The sequence below is a fragment of the Lipophrys pholis genome (genome assembly GCF_963383615.2).
Source record: "Lipophrys pholis genome assembly, chromosome: 11".
In the NCBI taxonomy this organism is placed as follows: Eukaryota; Metazoa; Chordata; class Actinopteri; order Blenniiformes; family Blenniidae; genus Lipophrys; species Lipophrys pholis.
In genome coordinates, this window is record NC_137631.1 from 13,285,887 (window position 1) to 13,312,884 (window position 26,998).

General features: G+C 41.5%; 2 protein-coding genes across 3 annotated transcripts; one reads left to right on the forward strand and one right to left on the reverse strand.

The window, feature by feature from the left end:
* On the forward strand, window positions 1-7,646 carry LOC308116468 (pyruvate kinase PKM-like). 2 transcript variants are annotated; one of them, XM_080474697.1, is made up of 12 exons: window positions 220-246; window positions 1,228-1,403; window positions 1,538-1,629; window positions 3,660-3,791; window positions 3,905-4,091; window positions 4,201-4,471; window positions 4,569-4,719; window positions 4,835-4,987; window positions 5,724-5,890; window positions 6,644-6,825; window positions 6,964-7,350; window positions 7,456-7,646. In XM_080474697.1, the coding sequence occupies exons 2-11, from the start codon at window positions 1,250-1,252 to the stop codon at window positions 7,068-7,070; spliced, it is 1,596 nt and encodes a 531-aa protein (XP_080330823.1). In that variant the 5' UTR covers window positions 220-246; window positions 1,228-1,249; the 3' UTR covers window positions 7,071-7,350; window positions 7,456-7,646. The 2 variants fall into 2 exon arrangements, with proteins under 2 accessions (XP_080330822.1, XP_080330823.1); XM_080474696.1 differs by having other exon boundaries at window positions 1-246; window positions 6,964-7,646.
* A 1,511-nt stretch (window positions 7,647-9,157) lies between these two features.
* LOC308116910 (potassium/sodium hyperpolarization-activated cyclic nucleotide-gated channel 3-like) lies at window positions 9,158-26,807 on the reverse strand (the record flags this gene model as incomplete). The annotated part of the gene is made up of 8 exons (XM_080475423.1): window positions 9,158-12,486; window positions 14,138-14,302; window positions 15,565-15,805; window positions 16,994-17,140; window positions 18,243-18,461; window positions 19,206-19,367; window positions 20,118-20,541; window positions 26,152-26,807. The coding sequence occupies 8 exons, from the start codon at window positions 26,805-26,807 to the stop codon at window positions 10,922-10,924; spliced, it is 3,579 nt and encodes a 1,192-aa protein (XP_080331549.1). The 3' UTR covers window positions 9,158-10,921.
* Between the last annotated feature and the right edge of the window lie 191 nt (window positions 26,808-26,998).

Here is a 26,998-nt window from a genome sequence, read left to right on the forward strand (position 1 = left end):
GAGCTTTATAAAAACGTTTTTTATATGGGAAGATAAAATTTCATAATTTTGTAAAGTAACTCCCGAGAGAAAAAGAGAGGCTGTGGACCTCTTCCAGCGGTGACCATTGCCTTAATTGTCGCGCCCTATTTCCTGCGCAGCGGGTGGCGCTCCCACAGGAAAGTAGTCCCGGTTAGTGAGGAGAATAAAAGCTGTCGCTCCAGTAGATCCACTGGCGCTTTGGTCTCTGCAAAGTTCACCCACTAGGTGAGTAACAGCCAGAAGACTCAAGTTTATTAAAATAACTCGTCAGATAGCGTAATTAGGCCCAGGGAGTGGAAATAAGTGACTTAATGCATGTTATTTCTCATTACTAGATAAATACACTACAATATGTCACCTGGCACTTTTTCTATGTACAATTGTATTGCAGCATCTACTTTTCACTAAGTTGGTCCATTTATTCAGCGTGCTGATGCTTTTTAGATTGCATTAATATAATTTAAAGATAGAAACATGTGTTACTGAATTAAACATTTTGACATCACATCTTGTTGTTAAGGTGTTGTGCCACTATAACTCACAATCACTCTCAGCTGACAGTGTTATTCTTGGTAAACACAGGAACGGAGGCCCTCCACACTGTGTGTGCGTGTGTGTGTGTGTGTGTGTGTGTGTGTGTGTGTGTGTGTCTATGTGTGTGTCAGATAGCGCACACACATAGATTTTTACATCCCTCTACAATAACTAAGTATTAGTGGATCAAGTGTTGTAAATAATAATTTCCAGCCTCCTGCAGAGGAGGTACATCACTCTATATTGTTCTATGTTGGTCTGAGTCACCTTTTGGCTATGTGAGGAGTAATCTAGGCTGTATCTGAACTCCTGCTAAAGACTGAAGTCAGAGGGTCCTTACTTACTTAACTAAGAATTGGATACAAATGCTGGAGGTTTGGAGTAGTAATCCACACAGATTCCACACCTGTGTTATGAATTTACAGCTGCTTATTCAGATTTTTTTTCTTTTTTAAAGTGCATCATTTTATTCTCTCTGTTTTTGTGATATTTTCTAATATGTTTTTGTTTTTTGTTTTTTTATTTTAATGGTTGTCTGTAACCTTTAATCATCAATTTGACATATTAACTTGGACCATGCCTCTGTGCACAAGTAAGATATGCCCTTTGTGACCCTGTCACAAATATCAATGGTGCACTCCTGAGGGGATAAACAATCCTTTCCCTCTGCAGGACGTTTCCTGCAGATCCAGTCATGTCGACTAAAACGAAGGATATGGGTTCTTCCCTCGTCAACACCCAGCAGCTGCATGCTGCCATGGCAGACACCTTCATCGAGCATATGTGTCTGCTGGACATCGACTCCGAACCTGCGATGTCCCGCAACACTGGCATCATCTGCACAATCGGTCAGACATATCGCCATGACTCATTGGCTTATTCACATTACAGAAATAATCCATCAATCACCCTAATGTATCTGGGTTAAAGCATCAATATGCCCTGACACACTTTATAATCAGTATTTCTATATTCACTGCAGGACCTGCCTCCCGTTCTGTGGATATGGCCAAGGAAATGATCAAGGCTGGGATGAACATTGCAAGAATGAACTTCTCTCATGGCACTCATGAGGTGAGTAAAACATGAGCAATATTCTTGTATCCCATAATCTTATATCAATTAGTAAAAGCAGTAGCTTCACAAGAAAGGTAACCATCACTGATTAAGTCTAGATAGAGCAGTATTGCAATAGTTCCATTGCCCTTTGCAAGTGCTTCAGTGAGGATTTACCCTTTACGGTGGACAGCAGTCAGTGTGATATTACACTGGCACCCTGTTAACCGTCTGTAACCTGATCTGTGAACTTGTCCTTGCCCCTTCAGTGACAAGTCTGTGTAGTAGCCTCTCACTCAGCGATATTACAGCCAACCTTATACTACTGACCTCTCACATTTAAAAGTCATCTCTCTTCAATGTTTTCACTGTCATTAAAGATCTGTTTTAATCATATAATGTATCATCGGCCGTAGAGAGGACAACAACTCATAATAGTTGGATCTTCAAAGGTTGAGGAAAATATAATTTTTTCTAAAGAAACTAAACCAAGTGTAGTTTTGTGCAATGTTTCGCTCAGTTTGGTGAATTAAGAAAATCTTGCTGTTAACCATAACATCAACAAAAACCCACAACAAAGTGAACTTGTTATTTGTTATGAGATGGAAAAAATACTTTGACCTCTGTCTCATTGGTGTGCCAGCTGTCATTACAGCTAAAAATAGGAGTCACTCACAGCAACAGCATGAGCAGGAGTCACGTAGAGAGGCCACAGTCATTAGAGACTCAAGTCAGTAGATAAGAGTTTTAAAAAAACTGAACTAACTTTTTTGTCATAGTTTTTTCCCCACACATTCCCCGCTTCCATCCAAAGGACAGGCAGCTTTGTAAATGCATCTTACATCTGCTAGGAAATCAAACATACTTTACCTTCATTTTCCACACTCTTGAGTATGTCTTTCAGGCCATAGTATCTGGAAAATAAGGTTGTGCACAAATTTGTTCATCATTTATACTGACATGGATACAAAAGATCTAAAAACACTTTAATTTCATCCGTCAAAATAAAGACAGACTTCCAGCTTTCTGTTCATTGCTAAAAGGATTGAGTCAATGATGGAAAATGTCCGGTTAACACGCCCTCCGGTAATGCCTGATAGTCTGTATGAGTTATTTATGTGCAGTGAAGCTAAACAATGTCATGTGCTAAAACTGTGTTGCAGTTGTGTTTATATATAGTTATGCAATATGTAACCAGGCCGTGAGACCGTATCGAACCCAGTTTGTCCATCTGTTGTACTTAAATTTTTTTTTTAAAGAATTCATCTCATTTAGAGGTTAGCTCCAGTCTATAAATAAAATAAAATAAAAATATTGTGACTTAGAGATTTTTACCCAGTTTATTTCAATAGTGTATGTCTTTATCGTAAATGTTTATGACAGGGGTGTCAATACACATGGGTCAAAATTGGCCCACTGAAGGGTCTATTTTTGGCCCGTGGCATGATCTTGCAAAATGCATATATAGAAATGAAAGCCGTTAAACTAGTTTTTAAATTAAAGAGACTAAAATTATTGCATTGGCATTGCACTGTTTGAGTCAGAGTAACTGACATAAGACAACTCTGAGAACTGAGATCAGTGATTAGTGGTATTACATTCACATCAAAGCAGTCATGTGATTGTGAATTTTTAAAGCATGCAACTTGAACACTCCTAAAATCATGGACCCAAAGACACAGAAGCCCTTTGCCAACATTAGCTGGAAGAAAAAACACTGTGTTGCTTAAGATTTTAGTTGTTTTTAGTATATCTAGAAAGTAAATGAGGCTCAAATAGTTTTTTGGATGCAAAAAATAAATCAACGAGAAAAAACAAAACTGTAGATGGACTGTATTTTACACAGAAGGCATCACTAAAATGGGTTTCATAAAAGTATGTAGTTAAACATATATCTTTTTCATGTAGTGTTAAAATGAATAGAAAACTTTGGGGTTATCATATATGAGTTATGTTCTCATTTCACTGGTCCCATCCATAAAAGATGAAATGTAGCCCCTGAACTAAAATGAGTTTGACCGTCCTGATTTATGGTGTTTCTTTTCCAGTACCATGCTGAGACCATCAAGAATGTCCGTGAGGCAGCTGAGAGCTTTGGGCCTGGATCTGTTGAGTACAGACCAGTGGCCATTGCTCTGGACACCAAGGGACCAGAAATCAGGACCGGACTCATCAAGGGCGTGAGTTTCATACAAATATTCAAACCTGAGATGATTATGATTCGGATTTATTTCAAAAGTAAGAAAAGACGTTCAAAGGTTTCCTGGAGCAACAAAGTTTTTATTTTGTTCAGAGTGGCACCGCTGAGGTTGAGCTGAAGAAGGGTGAGACCATCAAGCTCACACTTGATGACCAGTTCAAGGAGAACTGTGATGAGAAAGTCCTGTGGCTGGACTACAAAAACATCACCAAGGTTCTGCAGACCGGAAACCACGTCTATGTTGACGATGGTCTGATTTCCCTCAAGGTCAAAGAAGTTGGTAAGCACTAAAATAATCAACTGTGTTTCCTTTTTTTTTTTTTATTTCTTCTGTCCAGTTTCTGTCTGGTGGTGAAAAACCCCCTATCTTTTGTTTTGTCCATTCAAAGGCAACGACTTCCTGATGTGTGAGATTGAGAATGGCGGTACGCTGGGCAGCAAGAAGGGCGTCAACCTGCCCGGAGCTGCTGTCGACCTGCCTGCCGTGTCTGAGAAGGACATTCAGGACCTGCAGTTCGGCGTGGAGCAGGGTGTTGACATGATCTTCGCCTCTTTCATCCGCAAGGCTGCTGACGTTCAAGCTGTCAGGAAAGTGCTCGGCGAGAAGGGCAAAGACATCAAGATCATCAGCAAGCTGGAGAATCACGAGGGCGTGCGCAGGTGGGGAGATTACAAGCAGTCACCTCTCGACCTGCATGAATCTGGGTCTATAAAGCTGCTAAACGTATGTGTTGTTGTTTTTCTCTCTCTCTGTTAGATTTGATGAGATCCTGGAGGCCAGCGATGGCATCATGGTCGCCCGTGGAGATCTGGGCATTGAAATCCCAACAGAGAAGGTCTTCCTTGCCCAGAAGATGATGACTGGCAGGTGCAACAGAATCGGAAAACCCATCATCTGTGCCACACAGGTCAGTCCCATCAGGCTTGAGAGCACAACTGAATCAAATTTCAGAAACCTTCTCTGTGAGAAACCGGCTTTTGCAGAGATGAAATGTTGCAACTTGTCTTTTTCTTCACGTGAAGATGCTGGAGAGCATGACCAAGAAGCCCCGTCCCACTCGTGCTGAGGCCAGTGATGTCGCCAACGCTGTGCTGGACGGCAATGACTGCATCATGCTGAGCGGCGAGACCGCCAAGGGAGATTACCCCCTGGAGGCCGTGCGCACACAGCACAAGGTGAGAACGGTTTCACCTCTTGTTGTATCACGCGTGAGCACGATGGAGACTCTACTGATCATGTTATCGGCGGACCACAGCCATGTCTTTGCACGATTTGTCCGTTTGTTGTGTTTCTCATGTGGTGTGACGCCGTATGCATTCAGATCTGAAAAAACTGTCTTTGTCCATTTAAGATTTGCCTCACGTACTTATGATTTACCAGCCCCCTGTTCAAACAGCAATGATTCACATTATGAAAGCCAGATTTTAAACAGTATACTCACATTTTGTTTGCACTCGAAAATAGAAAAAATATTTGTGATGATAAATTTGGATGGATTTCATTGTTTGTCTTTGCTTTTTTTGATGTTTTTTTGTTTTTGTTTTGTTGTACAAACATCAGCATGGATTTCACTGAGCTTGTTTCCTGTTGGTTTAAATTGCTTTGCTTCTCCCCTGTGGTACCATTCTTACCTTCACCCTTCTGTCTCCAAACACAATCTGCTCTTGTCTTTAACTGTGTGACCATGTCGCTCGGCAAGCATGTATTTGAGAGTCTGAAGTGCACGGCAGCCCTCCCTGGATGGTGCGGCCCCCGCTGTTGTTTAACTTCATGTCTTGATGTGTGTTCAGGTATGACAAAGTTACCATTTCCATGTTTTGTCTTGTAAACTAACTGACTCGTCGAAACGTTCTGTGGGGCTGCAGTTTGATATCACTCAATAGTCGTCGATTTCAATTTTCACGCATTCAGATCGCCCGTGAGGCCGAGGCCGCCATGTTCCACAGGCAGATGTTTGAGGAGCTGCGTCGCACCTCCCATCTGACCCGCGACCCCACGGAGTCCGTTGCTATCGGTGCCGTTGAGGCTTCCTTCAAGTGCTGCGCCAGCGCCATCATCGTGCTCACCAAGACCGGCAGGTGAGGCATGCATGTCGGTATCTTTTGTCTCAGAAAATCCTCCAGTGCGAGCGAAGAATCTGGTGCTCTGTCACCAATGTCTTTGCTCCTTCTTCTACCCAAACCCCCTGGCTCACAGGAAGTTTGCCAAAATTCATCACACTTACAAACTGAACTCCAATTGTGACCTTTCGATATGTGAACCCTGACATTTTAGGAGTTAATTTTAACTACATGGTCACTCTTTTCCTTTTGGGAGTTCATCCTTCCAACACATGATACAGAACACACGCCACTGTCAGCTGAACTCTTTTTTATGATGACAATCCTTCAATTAAGTGGATACAGTTGATATTTCAATGTGAGCAATCGATGACATAACTGCTCACAGTGAGTGGAGTCCTGTCTGCACAGCTCCTTTCAGATTTGTTGTGTTCTTGGTTTTGATTTTTCATTCTTACCTTTCTGGTCGACTCCCATTATATCTATTTGGAGTGTTTGTGGCTGCAGCATTCAGGTATGGTTACAGGAAATAACCTATCTTGCAGTAGTAAAACAGTACCCAGCAGTTAAGTACAGCAAGCATATAGCTCATGTAAAATCAGAGTTCTGATAGTTGAGTTGATGGACACAAGAATGAGTGAAAGGAATGCAAAAATTGGAATAAAACCAACTGAACACTATAAATAGTTTTAGCTACGATCGTTGACTAACCAAGCCATGCTTCAGTCTTGACCCTACATCTCCTACATCATCTGTGTTCGATTCCTGCAGGTCTGCTCACATGCTGTCAAGGTACAGGCCCCGTGCTCCCATCATTGCTGTAACCCGCTGCCCTCAGACCGCCCACCAGGCTCACCTGTACCGCGGCGTCTACCCCGTGCTCTACACCAAGAACGCTAATGATGTCTGGGCCGAGGACGTTGACCTGCGTGTCAACTTTGCCCTGGAAGCTGGTGAGTAGCACATTCAAAAAGATTATTCCTTTGATTGAAATATTCTCGCATTTTTGAGAAACTATATTTTCATTCAAAACAACTCATCATTTTTTTTTGGCAAATCTCTGGTAACGCTTCTCACTTTGTGATTCACAGGCAAGCACCGCAAATTCTTCAAGTCCGGTGATGTTGCTATTGTCGTGACTGGCTGGCGCCCAGGCTCTGGTTACACCAACACCATGAGAGTTGTGTTGGTGCCTTGAACCTGAATGGTTCAAGCCCCCCCCCCCCCCCCCCCCTCCCACTATAACTTCCTTTCAGAACAGCAATTCAAAACTGGGCCACTCCTTCAAAACACTTTTGATGGCGTCGTCCACAAACAGTAACTCCATGATTCCTAACAGTTGATTTCCTGTCGAAGAGACTGAACTTGATTCAATACAATTTAGTGGCGTCTCCTCTGTCATGTCATTGCCTGACAGTCTGCATGGTGAACAAAGCGGAGAGCAATGTTCCTCAGCGTACACCACAGCGCAATCCAAGGTACATGTTTGGTCATTTCCTTGGTTTGGGTTCCTTCATTGTCTGGGGATGAATGTAAATATGTACTTTTGTCATTCTTTCCCTTCTTTCATGTGCTGCTGACAGCTGGCACAGTGAGTCAATGTGACCTGACCTGGCATGACTAGGTGTTCATCCATTAAAAGAAACTGTTGGATCAACTGTGTTTGTCTTACTGTCATAATTATTGTCACCAAGCTTTGTTTATTTTGTGCAAAGGAATCAATGAACATGTATAATCACACAAAATAAACCAAATAAAGTATGAGTGCACCATCAAAGACTAATATTAATATGGAACTACACAAGGTCTAGATAATTCTTCAAAGATACTGATCAAACTGACACAAACACAATTCTGAGTCACTACAGGGTCATACAGCAGGACCGATGTTTTCATACTTGAGGACAAAACATTCTTAATAACGCCTTATATAAAAGGCTACAAGTCCTGCAGCACTAACTACCATTGGTATGATGTCATTAAAGTACACACACCTCCAAACAAGGTTATCTTCCATATAACTTATATTGGAATTTATATAGACATGTATACATGTTTTATTCGAGTTAGCTTTCATGCCCTTCCGCCCTATCGCCAATCATCACAAATGATAGCCAGGAACATTTTAAGGGTACTTGTGATTATCAGAGGGCATTTTATATACATTCTTATTTAAAATAAATCACAGTTTTTATCTGTCTGTCCATCCGTCCATCTATCCATCCATTGCCCTTTAAAACTGTGAACTTGCTGGAGATTCATTCAGATTGGCACACTTACAGTATATCCACTTGCTTCACCCAAAGTAGTAATTCAATTCTGGATTTTCTAACACATTTGTCAAGAAGTAGGGATTATGCGCCGACTTGTGGTAGTTTAAATAGTTTAATTTCAGGAACATTGTGAGTCTGTATATTTGACATAGCATCTCTTAAGCTGAAGATCCCTCTTTTTTGACATTAGTCTCAGGTTTATAAGAATGTGGTAATAATCTGTCACATTATGATATCACTAGTTCTCTAGAAAAAATAGAAGTTACAATCAGAAAGACAAAGGAAATCATCTGATAGTCAATGTTGGCCTAAAACACACTATTGAACATTAAAATATGGTAGGCAAATCAACGTTGGCTTCAATTTGTCTTCTAAGCACCATTTCTATTTGCAAATACTAAATCAATCAAGTGTTTAGAACTAGACATCAAAGAAATCGGAAATTCAGAAAATTGTGTTAGATCTTGAAATCTTGAAATCAGTGAATGATACATAGCGAAATAATCAGAAATTTAGAACCCGATGAAGGCTGAGATACCTCAATGGAAAACAAAAACAAAAAAGCTAAATCACTGACATCCCGGTTTAATCTTTGACAGTTTCATGTAGTAGGGCTGTTACACGTCCTGGGACATGAGACTTGTTGAGACTTTGTCCTGAATGGCCGGTAAGTTTTGTCTGCTTATGTTTACCTGGCAGCTGCATCACAAAGAAAAACAACGGAATCCTGATAAACTCTGTAGTAACAGTGGATTTAATTATCACTATAAACACTAATCCAGCAATCATTACGCTTTCATTATGGTTGATCATTTTGTGGGTGGAATATCTGTCAGATTATTATCATGGCTATTTCTTCCGTTAGTGCCAGAAAATGCCATGCAGGTTTCTAATCTTTGAGTCTGAAACTTTACCATATATTTTCTTTGAATTCTCATTCATACCATACTAACAATAAAAAATAAACCAGCAGCTAGGACAAGCATTGTTTATCTTTTTTTTTATTGCATTGAATTCAGTAGCTAAAATAAAATGTGTCTAACATACAGGTAGATGAGATCATAAGATTTCATGGTTAAAAGGCAGCAAAATGACAAAAAATATATAAGTAGATGAATGACAAACACCTTGTCTCCTACCCGAGTTGAATGCTCTCAGAATAACCTGAGCAGATGCTGCTGGCAGGTGGTCGGAGAAGAATAGTAATGAAGGATTGATCGAGCCCATTGGCAGTGACTGGCCACTGACCGATAGTATCTCTCTTTCCTGTGGGTTCAGAGTCCCAGCAAACCTCAGGTTCAGCAACCAGGCAGCTAAAGCCACTGGACAGTATCCTCTGATGGTCTGACCGACTCACAGTTTGTCACTGGCTGCAGGCCCAGAGAGATAGACGTATCACTAAAACACATGGAAGTACTAACAAGTAGGAGGATTTAAGAGTCTGGCCCCAAATAGCAGTCAGTGATACATGTCTTATTGATTCAGCAGAGCATCACAAAGCAGCAATTGTTCAACAACGGATGTTCATCTTTACAATCAATTATTGTACAATGAAAGAGGTAAATATGCAGCAATACCACCTATCAGGGTTTCTTGTTCATCAATTGTCCAAGTAACTGCTTGTAGCCCTTTGACTGGTGCAAGAAACATTCTCAACAATCTTAGTGCATCGCTGGTTTCAGGATGTTTGATCATCCATGATTGCTTTTTAAAAATTCAGTTCCCATGGTAAATGGGCTCAAACTAAAATCTGAATCTTATTCATTGACCAAAGTGCCTTGATTCACAGTACTTTTGTATCCATTAAAAAAAAAAAAACACACACACAGATTATTGCATACTCGGCAAATGGCATGCAAACCTTGGCTCAGGTGGATGCTCTGCACCAAAGTTATTGCCAGACTGAAATCAGTTGCACCCATTATGTGGCTCCCCTCGGTCATTTCACAGAAAACCATCATCATCATCTTCTTGTTCATCACATTCCAAACAGATCTCAGTCCAACCCCCCCCCCAATCAGACAAACAAACATTTCATTACATTCATTGCTTAGGTTTTAACGTGATCTGACTTGTTTTACCCATATGGGCGTGCAATATTGCTGGAAAAGCTATCTTGGAAGACATGCCATGATTGAGCCTCAGGTGATCTCTGAAACGAGCAAAGTGCACAGTCACATCTCTCGAGGGGAAACCCAGCATTCACACTCTCAGCAGTGGGATAGGGTTTCAACAAAGGACAGCCATTTTTGGTTTTAATCGTAATCGAATATAGTTGTAGAACATTTTTCTAACTAAAACAAGTGAGGCTTGAAGGGTACACCAAACGGCCTGGACAAGAGGGTTTTAAACAAATATAACAAATCACAGAATAGGGATGGATTATAATACACAGAACAATTTATATACTCGTGAGGCATTGTATATACATATACAGTGTGCACGTGCACACACACACACACACACACACACACACACACACACACACACACACACACACACACACACACACACACACACACACACACACTGTATATTTATCCCATCAGTACCTTTTGGAGTTTATGATATTCAAAGACACATATCCTGTAGAAAAGGTATCCATCATTGTTCAATACTACCCGTTATTCAGTCACGCTGATTAAAAAGGAAACCAGTCATATCCGAGTTGATTAGAAGAGCACACCCTCCTCCTGAAAAATGTTTTACCAAAATGATGCACAGGAGACTTTCGTTGCCTTTTCGTTCAGGCATTAAAGGAGGGTGTGTCTGAACCTCACAAGTTGGAGGGTAGTTTGGACTGTATGTGTTCATTCTCTAACCTTCTAGCAGGTGATATCACATGAGGAGAGTGAACACCAGAAGCCTGGGTTGGAGGTTCAGGCCCTGAATGTGTCCGACTAACAGGAGCTGCTTGACCCGGGATGGAGGCATAGGGTTTACTGACAGCCATCGGGGACAAGAAGGGGCTGTGTGCCCCCGCGACACCTTCAGAGGAGCCACTTCCGGCCAAAGGCCTTTCCTGGTATATAGAGCTGTGAGAGCCTGAGATAGTCTTTATTTCCTGGGAGAAGAGATTCGCCGAGGACTTGGTTTCCTCTTTGAGGGTACAGGCCATCCTGGCAGGGTATGAGGTTTGAAGGGGGAGAGGGCTGTGAGAGCCTGTGGTGCTGGGAAGCTCACTGTGGTAAACAGTTCTTCCTGTCGCAGGGCTTTGTACTCTAGGACTGTGGATGGGAGGTGTGTAGCACGGTGAGGCCTCGGCAGAGCCATACTGGGCAAGAGAGGCAAGAGCCGAGTGCTCGGTGAGAACTTGGGGGAGGAAAGCAGACTGGAGTCCTGCCAGGCTGTGCTGGGCCAGAGAGGCTGCAGCACTGGCTCCACCTGTACATGCTGGCTGAATAAAACCAGAGGAAGTTTGAGGGCTGCTGATGAAGGGGAAATGTGGGAAGTTCAGGCTGCTCGATGTCCTGACTACTCTGTCATGACTGGAGCCCATCTGCTGCAAGGTGGCATGAGATGGTGCCTGCAACTGGCTTAGTATGGGGCTGACTGAGCTGGAGATCAGGGGGCTTATGGCAGAGCCTGCAGGGGCTGGAAATCTCCCTGCAAGCCTCCCTGGCGCCCCCTGTTGGAGCAAACCTAATGAGTGAGGTGGGGTGGTCATAGCACCATGGAAGGGCTGCGGGTGGAGCTGAGCGGAGCAAGTGTAGGAGATGCTGGCCTGGCTGATGGGAAAGGCTGAGGGCATGCCGGAGTTGGGAGGATGTGGCAGAGGCTGGTGTGTGGTTAGAGGGGTTAAAGGCTGCAGGCAGCTGGTGAAGATGGGCTGTGACGTCAGTGTGGGTGAGACAGGCCCAGTGGACAGATACTGGGCCCTCGGGAACCCAAGTATGGGCGTATCCATCCCAGGCCTAAATTTAGCAGCGCTGGCAGGTGAACCCGGCCCTGAACCACAGCCACCAGAGGTGGTCAGGCCAACTTGTGCTCTCATGGAATGGGTGTTAGGGTCCTTCACAGAGCTGGAGCCAGAAAGAAGGGGATGGAAGAGGATCGGAGGCAGCTGGGAGTGGTGTGCCAAGGCCAGAGCCAGTGGGGTGGTGGCTGCAGCAGCCTGGAGCGGCGCCTGAACCAACGGGGCCCAGATTAATGGGGTAGGCGACGGAGGAGCAGGTGGAGGGTTCAAACTCTGTGCAGTGCTGGTTTGGATCAGCTGCGTGCACTGGGCCATGTCACGGTCGTGCTGCACAATTTTTTGGATGATCTCACTCTCTTGAAAGTTTAGTGTGCCAGAACTCTGGTGATGCTGGACTTTATGCTGAAGAACAGAGTTCCTCTTCCCTGTGAGGTAAACAGAAATAACACCTTATTATTTTTACCAAAAATCAGATTTTTCCACCAATGAATGCCAACAACAATTTTTCACATTCTCTTTAGCATCAAATACATGATATACTAATATAATACATTCAAAGTGGGCATCTCTGACCTACCGTAACTACCAGTATTATTTAAATATCCAAGTCATGTTCACTGTTTTTTGGCAAGTGAAGTCATGGCAACCTCAGCAAAAGTGGGGTCCATAATGAAAATGTTTACACCTTCCAAAAAGCTGGGTCTGATCACGTATTTTCATAATATCACAACATCTGACGTCCAAATTTAGCTTCAGCCAACAAATCCAATTCACTGATTATACACAAATCCAGATTAGAGAAATATCAACCAGAAAGCTGGAAAGTAGCACTCGTTAGTCGTGGCAAATCACTTTCACCAAAAAAACTCCTACGGAGTGATGTGAAAATATAATATGTAATAAATAATATAATAACCTTCATAGGTACTTAAGTCGGTTAATATTTCAGAGGCCAGTTGTATTGTTATTGTATATGAGAATCTTGTGAAAATCTGAATATCATCGTTGTAATTGTAACAACTGTGTCATTACATTATGATCTAATTCAATAATGTGGTCGTGGATGCAGTGTGTGTGGCATTGTGTTGAAATATGCAAGGGTTAGGGTTAATGATAATAAAATGGCTCCTCTCCTCTTCGTTCTGCGTTGACTTCAACAGAGAATTTGAATTTGAATTAATCTGCCTGCTGGAACAAGTTCTATTTGGCCTCAGATCCTTTTAAATGAACGTCGGTCCAGAGAAGCTTGGCAGTGTTTCTGGATCACGTTCACTTCTGTCTTCTCAATTGCATGATACAACTTTCACTCAGTTTTCTCCTGATACTCTGAACCTTTTGATAAGATTATATATAATAATAATATTGTTCCACAATTTGATAAACAGTTTGTCACAGTCTTTGTTGCACTTGTTACATAGGTTTTTGGAAATGTATTGCTGCTATTAAAATCAAAATGAGCAAACATTTCCCATGAAGTGGTAGAATGTCTGTTTCACTTAAAAATATATATATATGAAGTATCAAAATATGCTTTCATGAGATTTGTAAATATTTGCATTGTTTTTATTTAGATTTAACACAGCATCCCAACTTTTGGGGAACTGGGGTTGTAAAATGCGTCTCTATGAAGTGGTTTCTATTCTTTGAACTGCCCATTTCCATCTTTTCTAGCCAGAGACAGAGCAGCCGTTGGTTTTATGTGTCATTATACAACACTCAGTTCAGACAGAATCTTTTTGTTTTTCTTGTTGCGATATTACAGAAGCAGAACAAACAATAAGCTTTGTGGTTTAGTGTCAATACTATTTGTATTGCTGGAGAGACAAGAACAGATTACAACAATAAATGATAATCATCATTTCGACTGCTGTCAACCAATAAACAGCATTAACGTAGCTATTGTTGCATCCTACTCCATACTGTCCTGTTTTATTGTACATCGGGAATCACAGGTGAACTCATATTCAGGACAACTGTAGTCTTTGATATTGCTAAAAATATATATGTACAAAAAAAATTACAAAAAAGACAAATGTGATCTGTCAAAAAGTTTGATTTTCTTGGGAAATTCCTCACCGATTCGATCGAGGCGGTCGAGGGCCACGGTCTCAAACGCCCTCCTCATCATGGGATACTCCTCCAGCACCTCGTTGAAGTTGTCCACTGACAGAGAGTACAGGCGACAGTAGTTATCTGCTCGCACGCTGGCCGTCCTCCTGCCTCGAGTCAGCAGGCAGATCTCTGCACGGACAGGGAGAAAAGAATTGTTTTGCTTTCAGCCAACTATTACAGAATGCACTAATCCGTGAGAGGCCGTGCAGTGGTTTGGCACTCTCGCCTCACACTGAGAAGGACCGGGATCAAATGCTGGCAGGGGCCTTTCTGTGTGGAGTTTGCATGTTCCCTACATGTGTGCATGGGTTTCCTCCTCCAAGTCTAAAAACATGGATGGACTAATCCATGACAGGTATTAACAACAATGGCAAACTAATCATAAGACTTTTCTGATGATTGTGCTTTCTAATGATGAGCTGCGTGACAAAAAGCGGTACACATGTTAATATCTTTTGAGATTCATTCACAAAAAGAAAAAAGTCAAAAATTAGTGCGAGACCATAAAACATGAAGAGACTGATGCCTCTCAAACCCACAGATGGAGCACTTAATGCAATTTCTGCAGCTTACACTTTGTCCTGACCTCCTCTGGTGTGCCAGATCAGAAAAAAAATAAAATAATGCGCCATTAAAAAAAAGAAAAAAAGTAGACATATTACAGCACAGACATGTTGAGGATATAGACACAAACACACATGCTCACACAAACTCTCAATCTCTCCCTCCCACTCTCAATTTCTTTGTCCTGTTCAATCAATTGAATCTATTCATTACACAGGACCACATGGGATTTCCAACATGTATATCTGGAGTTTTTGTCCCCATTTATTCTTTTCACATCTGTGGCTAAGTTCAGCTGAGCCAAATAACTTCGAGATAAAAAACAGGATATGTTTCACCATAAACGGATCAATCTTTTGTCTGAAATGCAAGCTGGAGTGTGGTTAAACATTAAAATGGGTTTAGAAATTATCTGTCCATTTTGCTTAAAATTGATAGGGAAACTAATAAGCTTCTGTCTCCTCGTCAGTGACGACATGATGAACTTGGAAACGCTGCTACATGCAGACATGTTCAGGCAGAGACAACATAATCAAGGCACTGACAAAGGAATTCAGATTTAAATATGACGTTAACAAAGGGGAAAACCTCACAGATGGAATCAAAGATGGCAAAGGCCTTTGCCCCTCTTAGTCGTGAGCCCTTTTAAGGAGATGATGTGGACAATTTTTCCCAGCTGTAATAGTCGGGGAAGTTAATCTGCTGAGTGCCAGAGCAAAATAAATCTAAATAAATCATACAATCAGCACTGCTTCACACACATTCAAACTGGCCCGCTGCAGAGTATTAGCATGCCGTACCACCAGCAGGCCGTGTGCACACGTTACCTCCAAAATAGGAGCCGTCAGACAACTTGGTGTCTTTGCTGCTTTTGGTCAGGACGCTGACGACGCCGTGTTGGATGAAGTACATCTTCTTGCCGATGGTTCCTTCTCTGATGATGTAGTCACCCGGCTGGAAGACCTCGAAGCGCAATTTGGTCAGCATGGAGGTCACGAAGTTTGGATCGGCATTGGCGAACAGCGGCATGGAGGCCACCAGTTTGCGACAGTTAAAATTGATGATCTCCTGCAGAAGAAACAAAACCAGATTTTTTATTTTTTATTTTTTTTACTAAACGCATGGCCTGAACTGTGCAAACGTCTGTGTCTCCACATGTGTACGTTTCAATCACCATAAAAGCAGGGCGTTAACAGCTTAGTGGCATTTTAATGAGGTTCTCTGTCCTCGTACAGTCTCCTGCCATTACTAATCAGATTACATGACTATTAACATCATCATGCAAAGTAAGGCAGCAATATTAGATTAGATGAATAATTAACTGTGAACTATTCAGTCAGGCTTTTCACTTCATTCATTATTATAACCTGAGAGAATAAATTACTTTTCAGTTCTATTTTGTTAAATGTACAGATGCATCTAAAAAAATCTTTACAATCAAACAACCTGAAAAAGTTTCAAGCATTTTTAGAATTTTAATTGTGATAATTATGACAAAAAATGTATGGGAAAAATATCTGATCTTATGAGATATATTTTTAGATCCTTCTTTTTTTTCCTCCAATTTTATAACAATATATGTTGAAACTCATAAGAATACAACTATAAATATCTAAAATGTTTAGAGGTTTTGCTGTTTCAGTCAGTGTTTTTCACATTTTTAGATGCACTTGTATATTTGTAATTAATGAAAGGTTAGCAATAACAAAACAGGGTTGGTGTTGACTACTGCATGGTATTTGTCTGATATGTTCAAGTCCCTCATTAAAACGCTATGTTTAATACATAATCACTGAATGTGTTTGTCACAACAGCTTTAAAAAAACTCTCCAGAGAAGCTGATTATTTCAAGTGTAGAACTGGAGACCATCTATGTAATGTTTATAAAGGTGCATCTCCAATCATTTGACTATCAGTGAAAAGTGACTTGTTTTGTCAGTTTTGACAGTTAAATCAAAATGTTCCTTTTTATGTATAACAAATGTCAAATTTATGAACAACTTCAATTAATTCTGTGGAGAAAAATGAACCTTTTAATTGTAAGTAATGTTTTTCATGTTCCAATAGTTGTCATTGGCACGTGAAATGATTTACTTTATGTATAATAACTTTATAATATATGGAAGTGTCATTGTTCATATTAAAATATGGGGAAAAGGGAACATTTTAAATACTACTCAGATGCACCTGTGTGCTTACACACTGTCTTTCTTTTTTTGTTGTTTGACTAAAACATTCATGTGGATGATAGCTGACCTCTCGCAGTGGTTCATTCAGCTCCTCCAAGATGCTCTCCTCATCAAACATCTTGCCCTGATACCGGTGCTCGTAGTACTCGTGGATCCTCTGGCGCATGTCGGCGGGGAGCTTGTGGAAGGACATGTACTGCTCCACTTGTTTGTACTGCCATGTCAACAACAGGAATCCAATTATTGAAATTATCAAATTAATGAGGGGATTTGAGAGAACAACCTCCACACAGACACATCTGTAATGTGGCTGCGTTCGTGTCGACGACAAAATGCAAAGTCATGTCAAAATGAATATATTAAACTGATTGATGTGCTGGCTCCGAGGTGGACTATAATGTGTCTCATTATGTTAACAGTCAACTGTCAGGCCATCTGTGAAACCTGCCCACAGTGCACAATGTTGTGACTCTGCCCCATCTGACAATTACAGTTGTGCTCTGCAGGCTGCAGCTAATAACATTAACTACTGTGCCCTTCAGCAGTGTACTCTCGCAGCAAAGCAGCACTGTAAATAGTCCGTGCACCCAGCCTGTGTGTGTGTGTCTTGCTGTAAGTTACTGCTTCACTTTTATAAAAGCTCTTCCGTGTCTGACTGGTCTACAACCAAAGCTCAAAATCATATAATCTGTCGTGTGGGGCGTCTACACACATACATGCCTTGGTGCACATTTTATTGAGTCACGCTAAGTTTTATGTGCAACATATGTTTTAAGAAACATAATGTGGGCTTGTGCTTTACAGTATTACAGGATGAATTGAATAAAAGTTTGACGGAGCAATTCAGTTATCCGAGTAAAAGCTGCATGTCCCTCAAAAGAAATGTAGTGAATTTAAAGTGAATTGCAAAATCTTGATCTAAATATGCAGATAGCCTGAGTCTAACAGCCATCATGCTCATCAGGGAGATTAACATCAACGTGAACACAGGCCTTTCAACGTGTGATTATTGTCATTATGTATTGAAAAGGCTATTAGTCCAAATGCACAGCTGTGTCAGTCTCCGCCCACCTCTGAAGCATGTTCTAGACGTGCCAATTTACCTAATTAATGACTAGTTAGTTGAATTACTAACAGTAAATTAGATCTCATATGAAATTAAAAAAAAAGCAGCACAAATTAGTAAAGCACAGAAAACAAATGCAGCAGTGATGTAAATATTGCTTGATTCATTCCACTGCTGACTTCCAATCACTTGATTGACAAACTATCTTTTCTGGTGACAAATCTGAGCCCTGCATTCAACAGACACCCACCTTTTCTTGGTACTGTCTCCTGGAGGAGTCCAGAGACTGAATGAGAGCAGTCGCATGCCCAACAAACATGGCGAAGCAGGTAGCGCCCACAATCATGCTGAGGATTGTGAGCCACACGTCCGCCATGCCTATTGGGGGGTACAGGCCGTACCCGATACACAGCATGTGACTCATGGCTTTGAACAGGGCGTAGGAGTATTGCTGACCCCAAGTGTCATTCTGTGAGGGACATGGAGGAAGAAAGAGAAAGTTTATCCGAATCTCCAGCATTAATGCAGCATCACGTCCCTGAGAGGTTTGTCAGAGTTTCTTAATATGCACACACGCCATGAGGCCCTAATTCTTCAGGTTCGTTGGCCTCTTGCTGTCAAATAACATCACCCGACATGTTTATTTGTAGCCCTGTTGTCATAGGTGAAATTTGAAGTAAGACTATTTACTCTATGCTCAGCTTTTTAAAAAGGAGGAATTGCAGTTGTTTAAATACACATTTAAATAAAGTGACATGTGAATGTAAGGATATTGTACCAATATTTTAATTGTACAGCTCTTCATTTCTTTTGAACAGGGGACGTTTTAGCAGCCTTTTAAAACCTTTAAAGTATAAAACAACATCAAAAGGGCATCAAAACAAATGAAATGATAAAGTCTGTTTCCTGGTGATAAGAAATAACATCAGTTACACAAGTACCAGTGAGAAGACAAATAGCCTTGGTGCTAATCAATACTATGGTGTTAATAACATTGCTGTTGACTTAACAAAGTGGTTCCCAATCTAATTTCCTTGGACTCCTTGATGCTGTTATATGTTTAGCCAAAACACAAGGGGCTGTTTCCCAGAATCTAGAAAATGTCCTTTAATTTGGGACAGCCTTAGAGCAGACAAAGTGTGGGGCATAATTATGGTGTGGTTTTGAGGAGAACACATTTGGAGGCTGTCTGACTCATAAATAATCCACTTACCACCATTTTGTTTCTGGTGACCCAGCAGTCAGGAGGGAAGTCTTGCAGCATGGGAACAAGGAACTGCAGACAGCCATCCCAGTGACACAGCAGCAGCATCATGCCGATCAGGTTCATGATGCGCACCATGGCGCTGGCCAGGTCATACGTCATGTGGAAAACCTACAACACGGATTGTCGGCATTAAGGAAAATACACAACTAAATACACTATGCTCTGTAAATAAATCTATAGCATCTCAACTCCCTGACATGCAATCAGGGGATTTGAAATATACATGTAGGTTGTGTGCCTGTGAACACCGACATCAAATACCAGCCCGCAACTTAATCTCTTATAGATGAGCAGAGGCCGTTTACTGAGTTAACCATCAGAAACATTAATGGCTGATGAGGAGGGAGCTTTCGTTATTATAAATTGAAGCGATGCAAAAAAAAAAAGAAGGTCTGTCAATACCTGAGGTGATTGTACATGAGTGAGTGTATGTAAACAAATAGTTAACAAAGGAAGACCTTGATATGTTTTCTCTGGGTACAGAGAATAATTACGGATTCATACAAATAACGTTACAGGTAACAACACATCTGCTTGTGTCAAGAAACTCTCACCACGGACAAATAATCTATGAAAGAGGTGCATTCAATGAGTAGGGCTTCAGCTAACAGTATGTATTAGCAAAATATTCTGCTGCGAGGCTTTTCTCACAAAACTGTAGCAGTAGAGGGTTTTAAAACGATATAAATTTAAGATAGACTTTAAAAAATTTTGTTGGATTTTCAGTAAAAAATAATTTCCATGGCATTTTCTTTCAATTCATTGCGTCCATTCTATTTTCACATCACTATGTGGCACCTCGAATGCTCATATGATCCTAAATGAATCCCTGAGGTGCTGCTCATCAGCATCATCTACCTCCTCCCACTGGTGAATGTAACGGATGAGTCTGGAGAGGCGCAGCAGCCGCAGTAGACTGAGGATCTTTGTGAAGCGGACGATCCTCAGAGCTCGAGCCGTCTTGTAAAAGTCTGAGTCAATGCGCGTCTCGACAATTAGAAAGATGTAGTCCACAGGTATGGAGGAGATGAAGTCCACCACGAACCAGCTCTTCAAGTACTTGATCTTGATCTGCTGCGGGTCCAAAATGATCTCCGTGTTGTCCTCCTTTACGATGCCTGTGCGGAAGTTGAGGACCAGATCCATGAGAAAGAAGGTGTCCGACACCACGTTGAAAACGATCCAGGGCGGCGTGTGCTCGTCCTTGAAGAAAGTGATGCCCACGGGAATGATGATGAGGTTTCCCACCATCAGCAGCAGCATGGTCAGATCCCAGTAAAACCTGAAAACAATGAGACGACGCGATCAATGGGATAAAGATATTCATTCTTTGAAACTCAGACACGTCTCCCACATGTCAACGTCACAGGTCTGACACACACACACACACTGCACTCTCGCTTGGTTACTTTAAATCCCTTTAAATATTATCAATGCTCCTTCATCATACCAAACTTTTTCATTCTTTTCTTTCCACATGGCTGCTGTAACACTGTCCATTTATTAGTTATCATATACACGTACACTCCTGTGATATTTTAACATTCTATTGTATTTGTTATATTTTGCGTGGAACAGTGCTGTAAAGCTATTTTTTATATTCTATTCTATTTTTCCATGGTGGGTAGAATTAAAGGAACCTTATCCTACTCCCACTGTGAATCATAATATAAAGACAACATATATGTGCAGAGGTGACATCAACATAGCTCTACACTCGAAAAACAAAGTTTCCAGCGTCTCCAAAACACAAGTAAAGTACAAACAACCAAAGAGGAGAGTGATAGAATCACCTATAAGCAGCTCAAGAATATTAAATGTCATGAATGTGGTCCCAGAACAAACAGGTGCGTTTGGAATATGATTTTAAAATACTTTTTTGACAGTCCAACATCATTAATAGTTTTTCATCATAAAGTTCCTTCACAGCTTCGCCCATCTGTTGAACATCTTATGTCTCTTTCTGAAGGCTGCCTTCACAACTGCCACTTCCCCTAGTATAGTACAACCTATATTGAAAGCCAATTTCACAAAACCTTCTTCAAATAATTAAATCCTTTTTTTAAGCAGAGATGCAGAAGGTGGTTTGTTTGTCTGTTAAAAATGATAAACAAGCTAAATAATATTGTTGAAAAACATTTTGCATTGTCATTTTTTAAATTGTAAGTAAAAACATTTTACATTTTCAAAAGCCCACATTTTATGTTTGTGATTGCTATTTTTAAATAAAGTTTCTAAAAAGCCAACACGAACAGATTTAAAAAAAGAAAGAAAAAAAACCCTCTTTATGAAGAACTTCTGCTTTCTTTAAAGGTAGTGTCTGAGTAGTGGGTAGTGTACAACTGCATATGCATGCATACTGAATAGGTGCTTCATATTCAAAGCAGTTCTGGATGAATATGTGAATCTATGAGGAAGTGGCCGCCTCAGATATGAACTCAACAAACACGAGGTTTATGCCCAACGAAGCAGAAACAAAACAAACAAATTGAGCAAGAACAAACACCACAACAAAGAAGGTATCTGATTCCAAAAAATAATAACAATGGTCCTCTAATTCAGTCCAACATGAGGCTTCAGACCACAGGGACAAAAAGAAAAATGGGTTTTTGGAATTCATCAGAATTGCTTGTGAAGAAATATTGATTGGATTATAGCAGTGGTGTGTTCAGTTTCAGCAAGAAGTGTTTGAAACTCAGAGGCTGCTGTCAGTTATTCACCATTAAAATTTTTCTACAAGAAGAAAACACAAGTGTATACACCTATACACTTATGTGTATAAATGATTATAAATCGAACATCATCTCTGAATGATACTATGACATTGTTTAATATTGTGATAACTGATATTGTCAGTTGTTTGACAATGTCCACCGTGAGTTCAGAAACTGCTTCTCATTGCAGGAGCATTAAAAGCATCACTTGGACTGATCCACACAGACAGGATTTGTCGAGTGTTTGTTCATCTGTGATTAACTGAATGTGCGAATGAAAAAAATTAGAATGCATTCATGTGTGGGACTGATCCATTTCAGAAACCTAATTAACGACAGATCGACCCAGCAGGAGCCTGATACACCTACAGGGTCAACCCAAATTGCAGGAGAAGGGACAGACCAGCGAGGACGAATGCATTACAATTACCAGGATGTGAGACTCATAAAACACGACAAAAGAACAAGTAGGTAAGAAAAAACATCTCACAAAAAGCTTTTATAACTTTAGTCATGACGACCAAGAGGTGAAGTAAAGAGGAAGTTCATGTTCATTGGTGATTTCACAGTTACTGACATAGTAACACTTCATCTTCTAAACTGCTTTATCCAATGCAGGATTTCCAGGTGCTGAAGCTGCTTCCCCCTGACTGTAGGCCTCGGCACATCCGGCACATCCGACACATCCATCAGGAGTTACCATTAGATTAATGTTGTTGCACTGTGGGAATGAACCCAGTGAAAATCCAAGCATAGACAATGAAAAGAGGAACATTTTGCACAGTAAGACCACCAAGCCCAGACTCCAACTGGGGATTGTCTCGCTGTGAGGTGAAAGGGGGAGTGACAACACCGACATACAGCCCATTGGAATACTTTGCAATCTTAAAAGAAGACAGAAAGCAGAGTTCAGAAGTGACCGAATGTCACTTTCAGTCCAGTTTTCTCAATGTTTGACTAAAATATTATTTTAATTTCTTGGTTTCTCACAGTAAAAAAGGTGTGTATTTCAAAAACATTCGACAAGTATGTTATGTTGTAAAAGAAAAATTGAAGAAACTACCATTTTGCTGAGTAGATAGTCATGTCACTTATCTTATTTGGGAAACATTTTTTACTGTGACCATTGTTGTCTTGTAAATTAAAATATTGTCTGACTAATCTGGAAGTAAGAGAATTAACTATGCATAAATGATTTCTCATTATACTTATAAGAGATTTAAAGTGTGTACCTTTTTAGCTTTAGTTAACTTTTCAACAACGCTTTTCTCATTGCATTTTATAAAATTAATTTGACCATTCAATGTCCATTTCAATTTGCATTTGGGATAATTCGTTTTTTTCTTGCATTATCACCTTCCTTCCAAACTTTGAAAAACAGTAGCTGCACCCTACAGGTGGAGGGGACAACAACACAAAGTCTTCACCACTGTGTAGCCACTTGTGCACATCATAAGAAGCTCAGAAGATGAAAGAGAAATGACACAGACAGATGAATTAGACAAAAAAAGGGGGATCTGACTACATAGAAAAGCCATTTCTTTTAATGTGATGTGTGTAGCAGGCAGCTCCCGTAGTCATATGGGTGACGGTGAACACTGACTAATAAAGCGATAAAAAGAAGTAACACATGTCATGTGCATGGCCTTACTTAGAAAACCTAGTTGGCATTGTCATCTCTAAGGAGATGCTTTATGAGCACTTGTTTTCACTTTAAGTCCAGGTGAGAAGCAACACTTTTTGCCATACGTGATTAAAAAAAAAAAAAAATTCACTTTTTTATAGTTTAAATGGTTTTCAACAAGGGCCATCACTTCTACTCAAGCAAAATGGGTGTTGTTGTTTTGATACTTGTTGTAATTTGGTGCAGAAATGTGCCAGTGGAACCCGTCACAATTGGAGTATGTGAGTGTTGAGGAGTTTAGATGTGGCCGCGCTGGAGTGCTTTTCTATCCACTGAGGTTTATTTACAGTCAACCTTCACGGGAGAACATCACAGAAAGCAGTAACCACCGAGGACAGGGTGGCCATTTGTTCTAATCAGCTTTCTGTTGTTCCCTGCCAAACAAAGCATTTGCATTTCTCTCTACATCTGCCCGTTGTCTCTGCAGTGACACACTGGTCCTAATTGCACTTCCCCTCCCTTGCTAAATCCACTGTTATCTCCTGGGAGTCCATGTCATCTCCAGAAGTCAGCTCCCATCAGCCAGATGTTGAGTAGTTAGCATTACTGCTCTGCACACGTCACTGTGCTGCAGAATGTTAGAACAGCTGGATAAAAAATAAATAAATTGAAAAGAAGAAGAAAAAAAAAAAAAAAGGTCTGCAGGGGACAGAGTATTACTGCCATCCCCTGCAGACCATCCTGTTGGCTCATCAGCTGACTGTGCATGCAGCAGTCATCCCACAGCCATCAGACAACCTGCTGGTGTAATCTGGTGTTACCATCACAATAAACCTGACAGTTGTGGGTTCTGTAGACCTTGACCGGTCCAGAGAGGAATCTTCCGTGATTTGGGTCAGAGTGCAACTCTGTTAAAGAGCATGAGAGCACAAAGAGGGGCGTTACAAGCAAAGTGAACACAAAAAGGCTTAAAATGTTGAAAGGAGCTTAGATCAATCAGGACAGCTGAAAAAGGGATCACATTTGTACTGGAGATACTTATCTCTTGCTGCCAGAGCGCAGCTGAAGAACAACAGCCTGCATGCAGCTCAGTGGCTTAACACACACCTGTACTGTGGCTCAGGCCCACCAGCAATCATATTAACCATATTTACACAGCGTGCCAGTTCAGTGTGTCTGCTGCTGTATACACAAAACGCTCTAATAAAGTACAGCAGTCACTCATGGTATAAACAAGAGAGACTGTGTTTATGAAAAGATACAAGAAGGGAACACATGGGTTACATTGTACTGAGCTGATGTAAAATAGTCTGCGGTCACACAGTATGCCCGCTCTTAGTTCTTACAGAGATCACAGTGGTGTTTCCCGTTTGCAAGAACCAAAACTGCCGCGCTGGATTCAGCACTGCCACACAGACCTGCTATCTTCAGTGCTGCAAGGTTTGCATGTCTATCCTAAAATGAGATCTGCAGAATAAAGTATTGACTGTATGAGCCAGGCACTAAAAACCTGCTGCTGCCCAGTGTAGCCCGAACAGAGCATGAAGCGATGACACCTCACGCACAGAGTTAACAGCTGGGTGTCCTGATTCCTCACATTTTTTTTTTCATTCCAATCTCTTTCTCCCCGTCTCTCCATCTCTGTGTTTTGTGGTGTGTCCCCTCCCCGACCACACTATCTCTGCTCCATTAGACTAATTGTGCTGTAATAATCTCCACTGATGTGTGCTTCTAATATCTTCAATGGTCATGTTACCCTATTTTGATTACCCCATTTCCAAGCCCCTGCTGCACTCTCTGTAATCCATTGCCCTTGCTCAATGATCAAAAAAAAAAAAAAGTATAATTCAGATGAGTGGAAAAAAAAAACCTGTTGTGACACAAAACCGTGTACGACTGACGGTTAAAAATATGATGACAGTGAGTCTCAAGGTTAAATGTTGTGAAAATCTCTGATAATCTGATATTGGTGATGAACAGAATTTTGGTTTGTGTGCTGACTGCAATGAGATCCTATATCATTGGTGGGAAATTAGGGAATGATAGGATAGAAGTTTGGTGCACAAATGTGTCTGACAAACAGAACTGTACAGAAAGGAAAACATAAGAAGGGCTTATACCCTGGATATGCATGCTATAAGGACAATAGCTGCAAAATTATAAGAGGATTTTGCATGTTAGCCAAGTCCCCTATAGTGCATCAAATGTTTCCCATGCAAGAACAGCTTGTAACATGTTTCCGAGTATGATTATTTACTGGAGTTAACCTGATTCAATGTGGCACACTGAGCTTGTGATACACCTCCTTTGCATAGGTTCACAATCACGCCCATTATATCATCAGTAGTGAAAGAAAACATGTGTGGGGAGATTAGTGTCCATGTTCCGTGCGCTTAAATCTAATGGCATTCCAAGTCCTGTCAAGTTAAGGCAGTTTGAAAACAGTTTCAACATCTAAATGCCAAATTTGCCCACATATGTGATGAAAAAAAATATCAATAAAAAATCGCCACAAGTAGTGCAAGTAAATGACAGTTTTTGGCACCAGAATTACCTAAAGTCACTGTAGGGGTGGATTATCCAGAATCCTGCAGACTTTACGCGCTCCCTCTCATGCTCCACGGCCCTCTCACTGCCCAGCATGCGCAGGGAGAACTTGTTGACTCCGGGCTGGAGCATCGCGCCGAACTGCCGGTGCATGAAGCCGGCTTGGTACAGCCGCTCATCTTCAGGTATTATTTGCTCGGTGCCCTCCAACTTAATAAAACTTGACTGGTCAAACACCGGGGGTTGCCCGACTGCACCAATGAGACCACCCGTTGCTCGCTGCTGGGCCCCGGGGCCGTTTTCACCGGGGAAACTCTCCCCGACGCCGGCGTCCGCCTCGGGGATGAGGCGCCGCTGCTCCGCTCCGTCTGACCCGGGAAGATGCCTCCCGGAGATGGAAGAAATGCTGCCCCGAAAGAAGCGACAGTCCCCGTTCAAGTTGGTCTTGACAGGGACGTCTCTATGTAAGTCTTCGCCCTCGGCCTCTTCAATGCTCCTGCAACTGCTTGCAGGAGACGGAGAGGACAAATGTTTTAGCCGGATACTTTTCCTCTTAGTGTCCTTGTCGCCGCTGTCTCCCTCGTCCACCACGAAGGGTTTTTGCCCAATGTTTTGCGGCAAGCTGTACAGGCGTTTGCGCATGGAAGACTGAAATCTTTCCATTATTTTTTTCTGTTTTGTTTGCAGAAGAAGCAGAAGCAGAGGTGCGCTCTAAGCACAGTCGGTGGAAACACAGGGATGGATCATGAATCTCACACACTTGGGGTGCCACTGGAGGCAAAACAGTGACGGCGCATCCGCAGGACAGCTCGTATTTTATCTGTCACTCGGGACGTGCCGCTCTCCTCCGGTTC

Bases quoted from the DNA above. Each gene is read 5' to 3' on its own strand.
- LOC308116468 (XM_080474696.1), top strand. From the start codon at position 1,250: ATGTCGACTAAAACGAAGGATATGGGTTCTTCCCTCGTCAACACCCAG. The intron at 1,630-3,659 runs GTGAGTAAAACA...TTTCTTTTCCAG, and splicing joins TCTCTCATGGCACTCATGAG to TACCATGCTGAGACCATCAA. The intron at 5,891-6,643 runs GTGAGGCATGCA...CGATTCCTGCAG, and splicing joins GTGCTCACCAAGACCGGCAG to GTCTGCTCACATGCTGTCAA.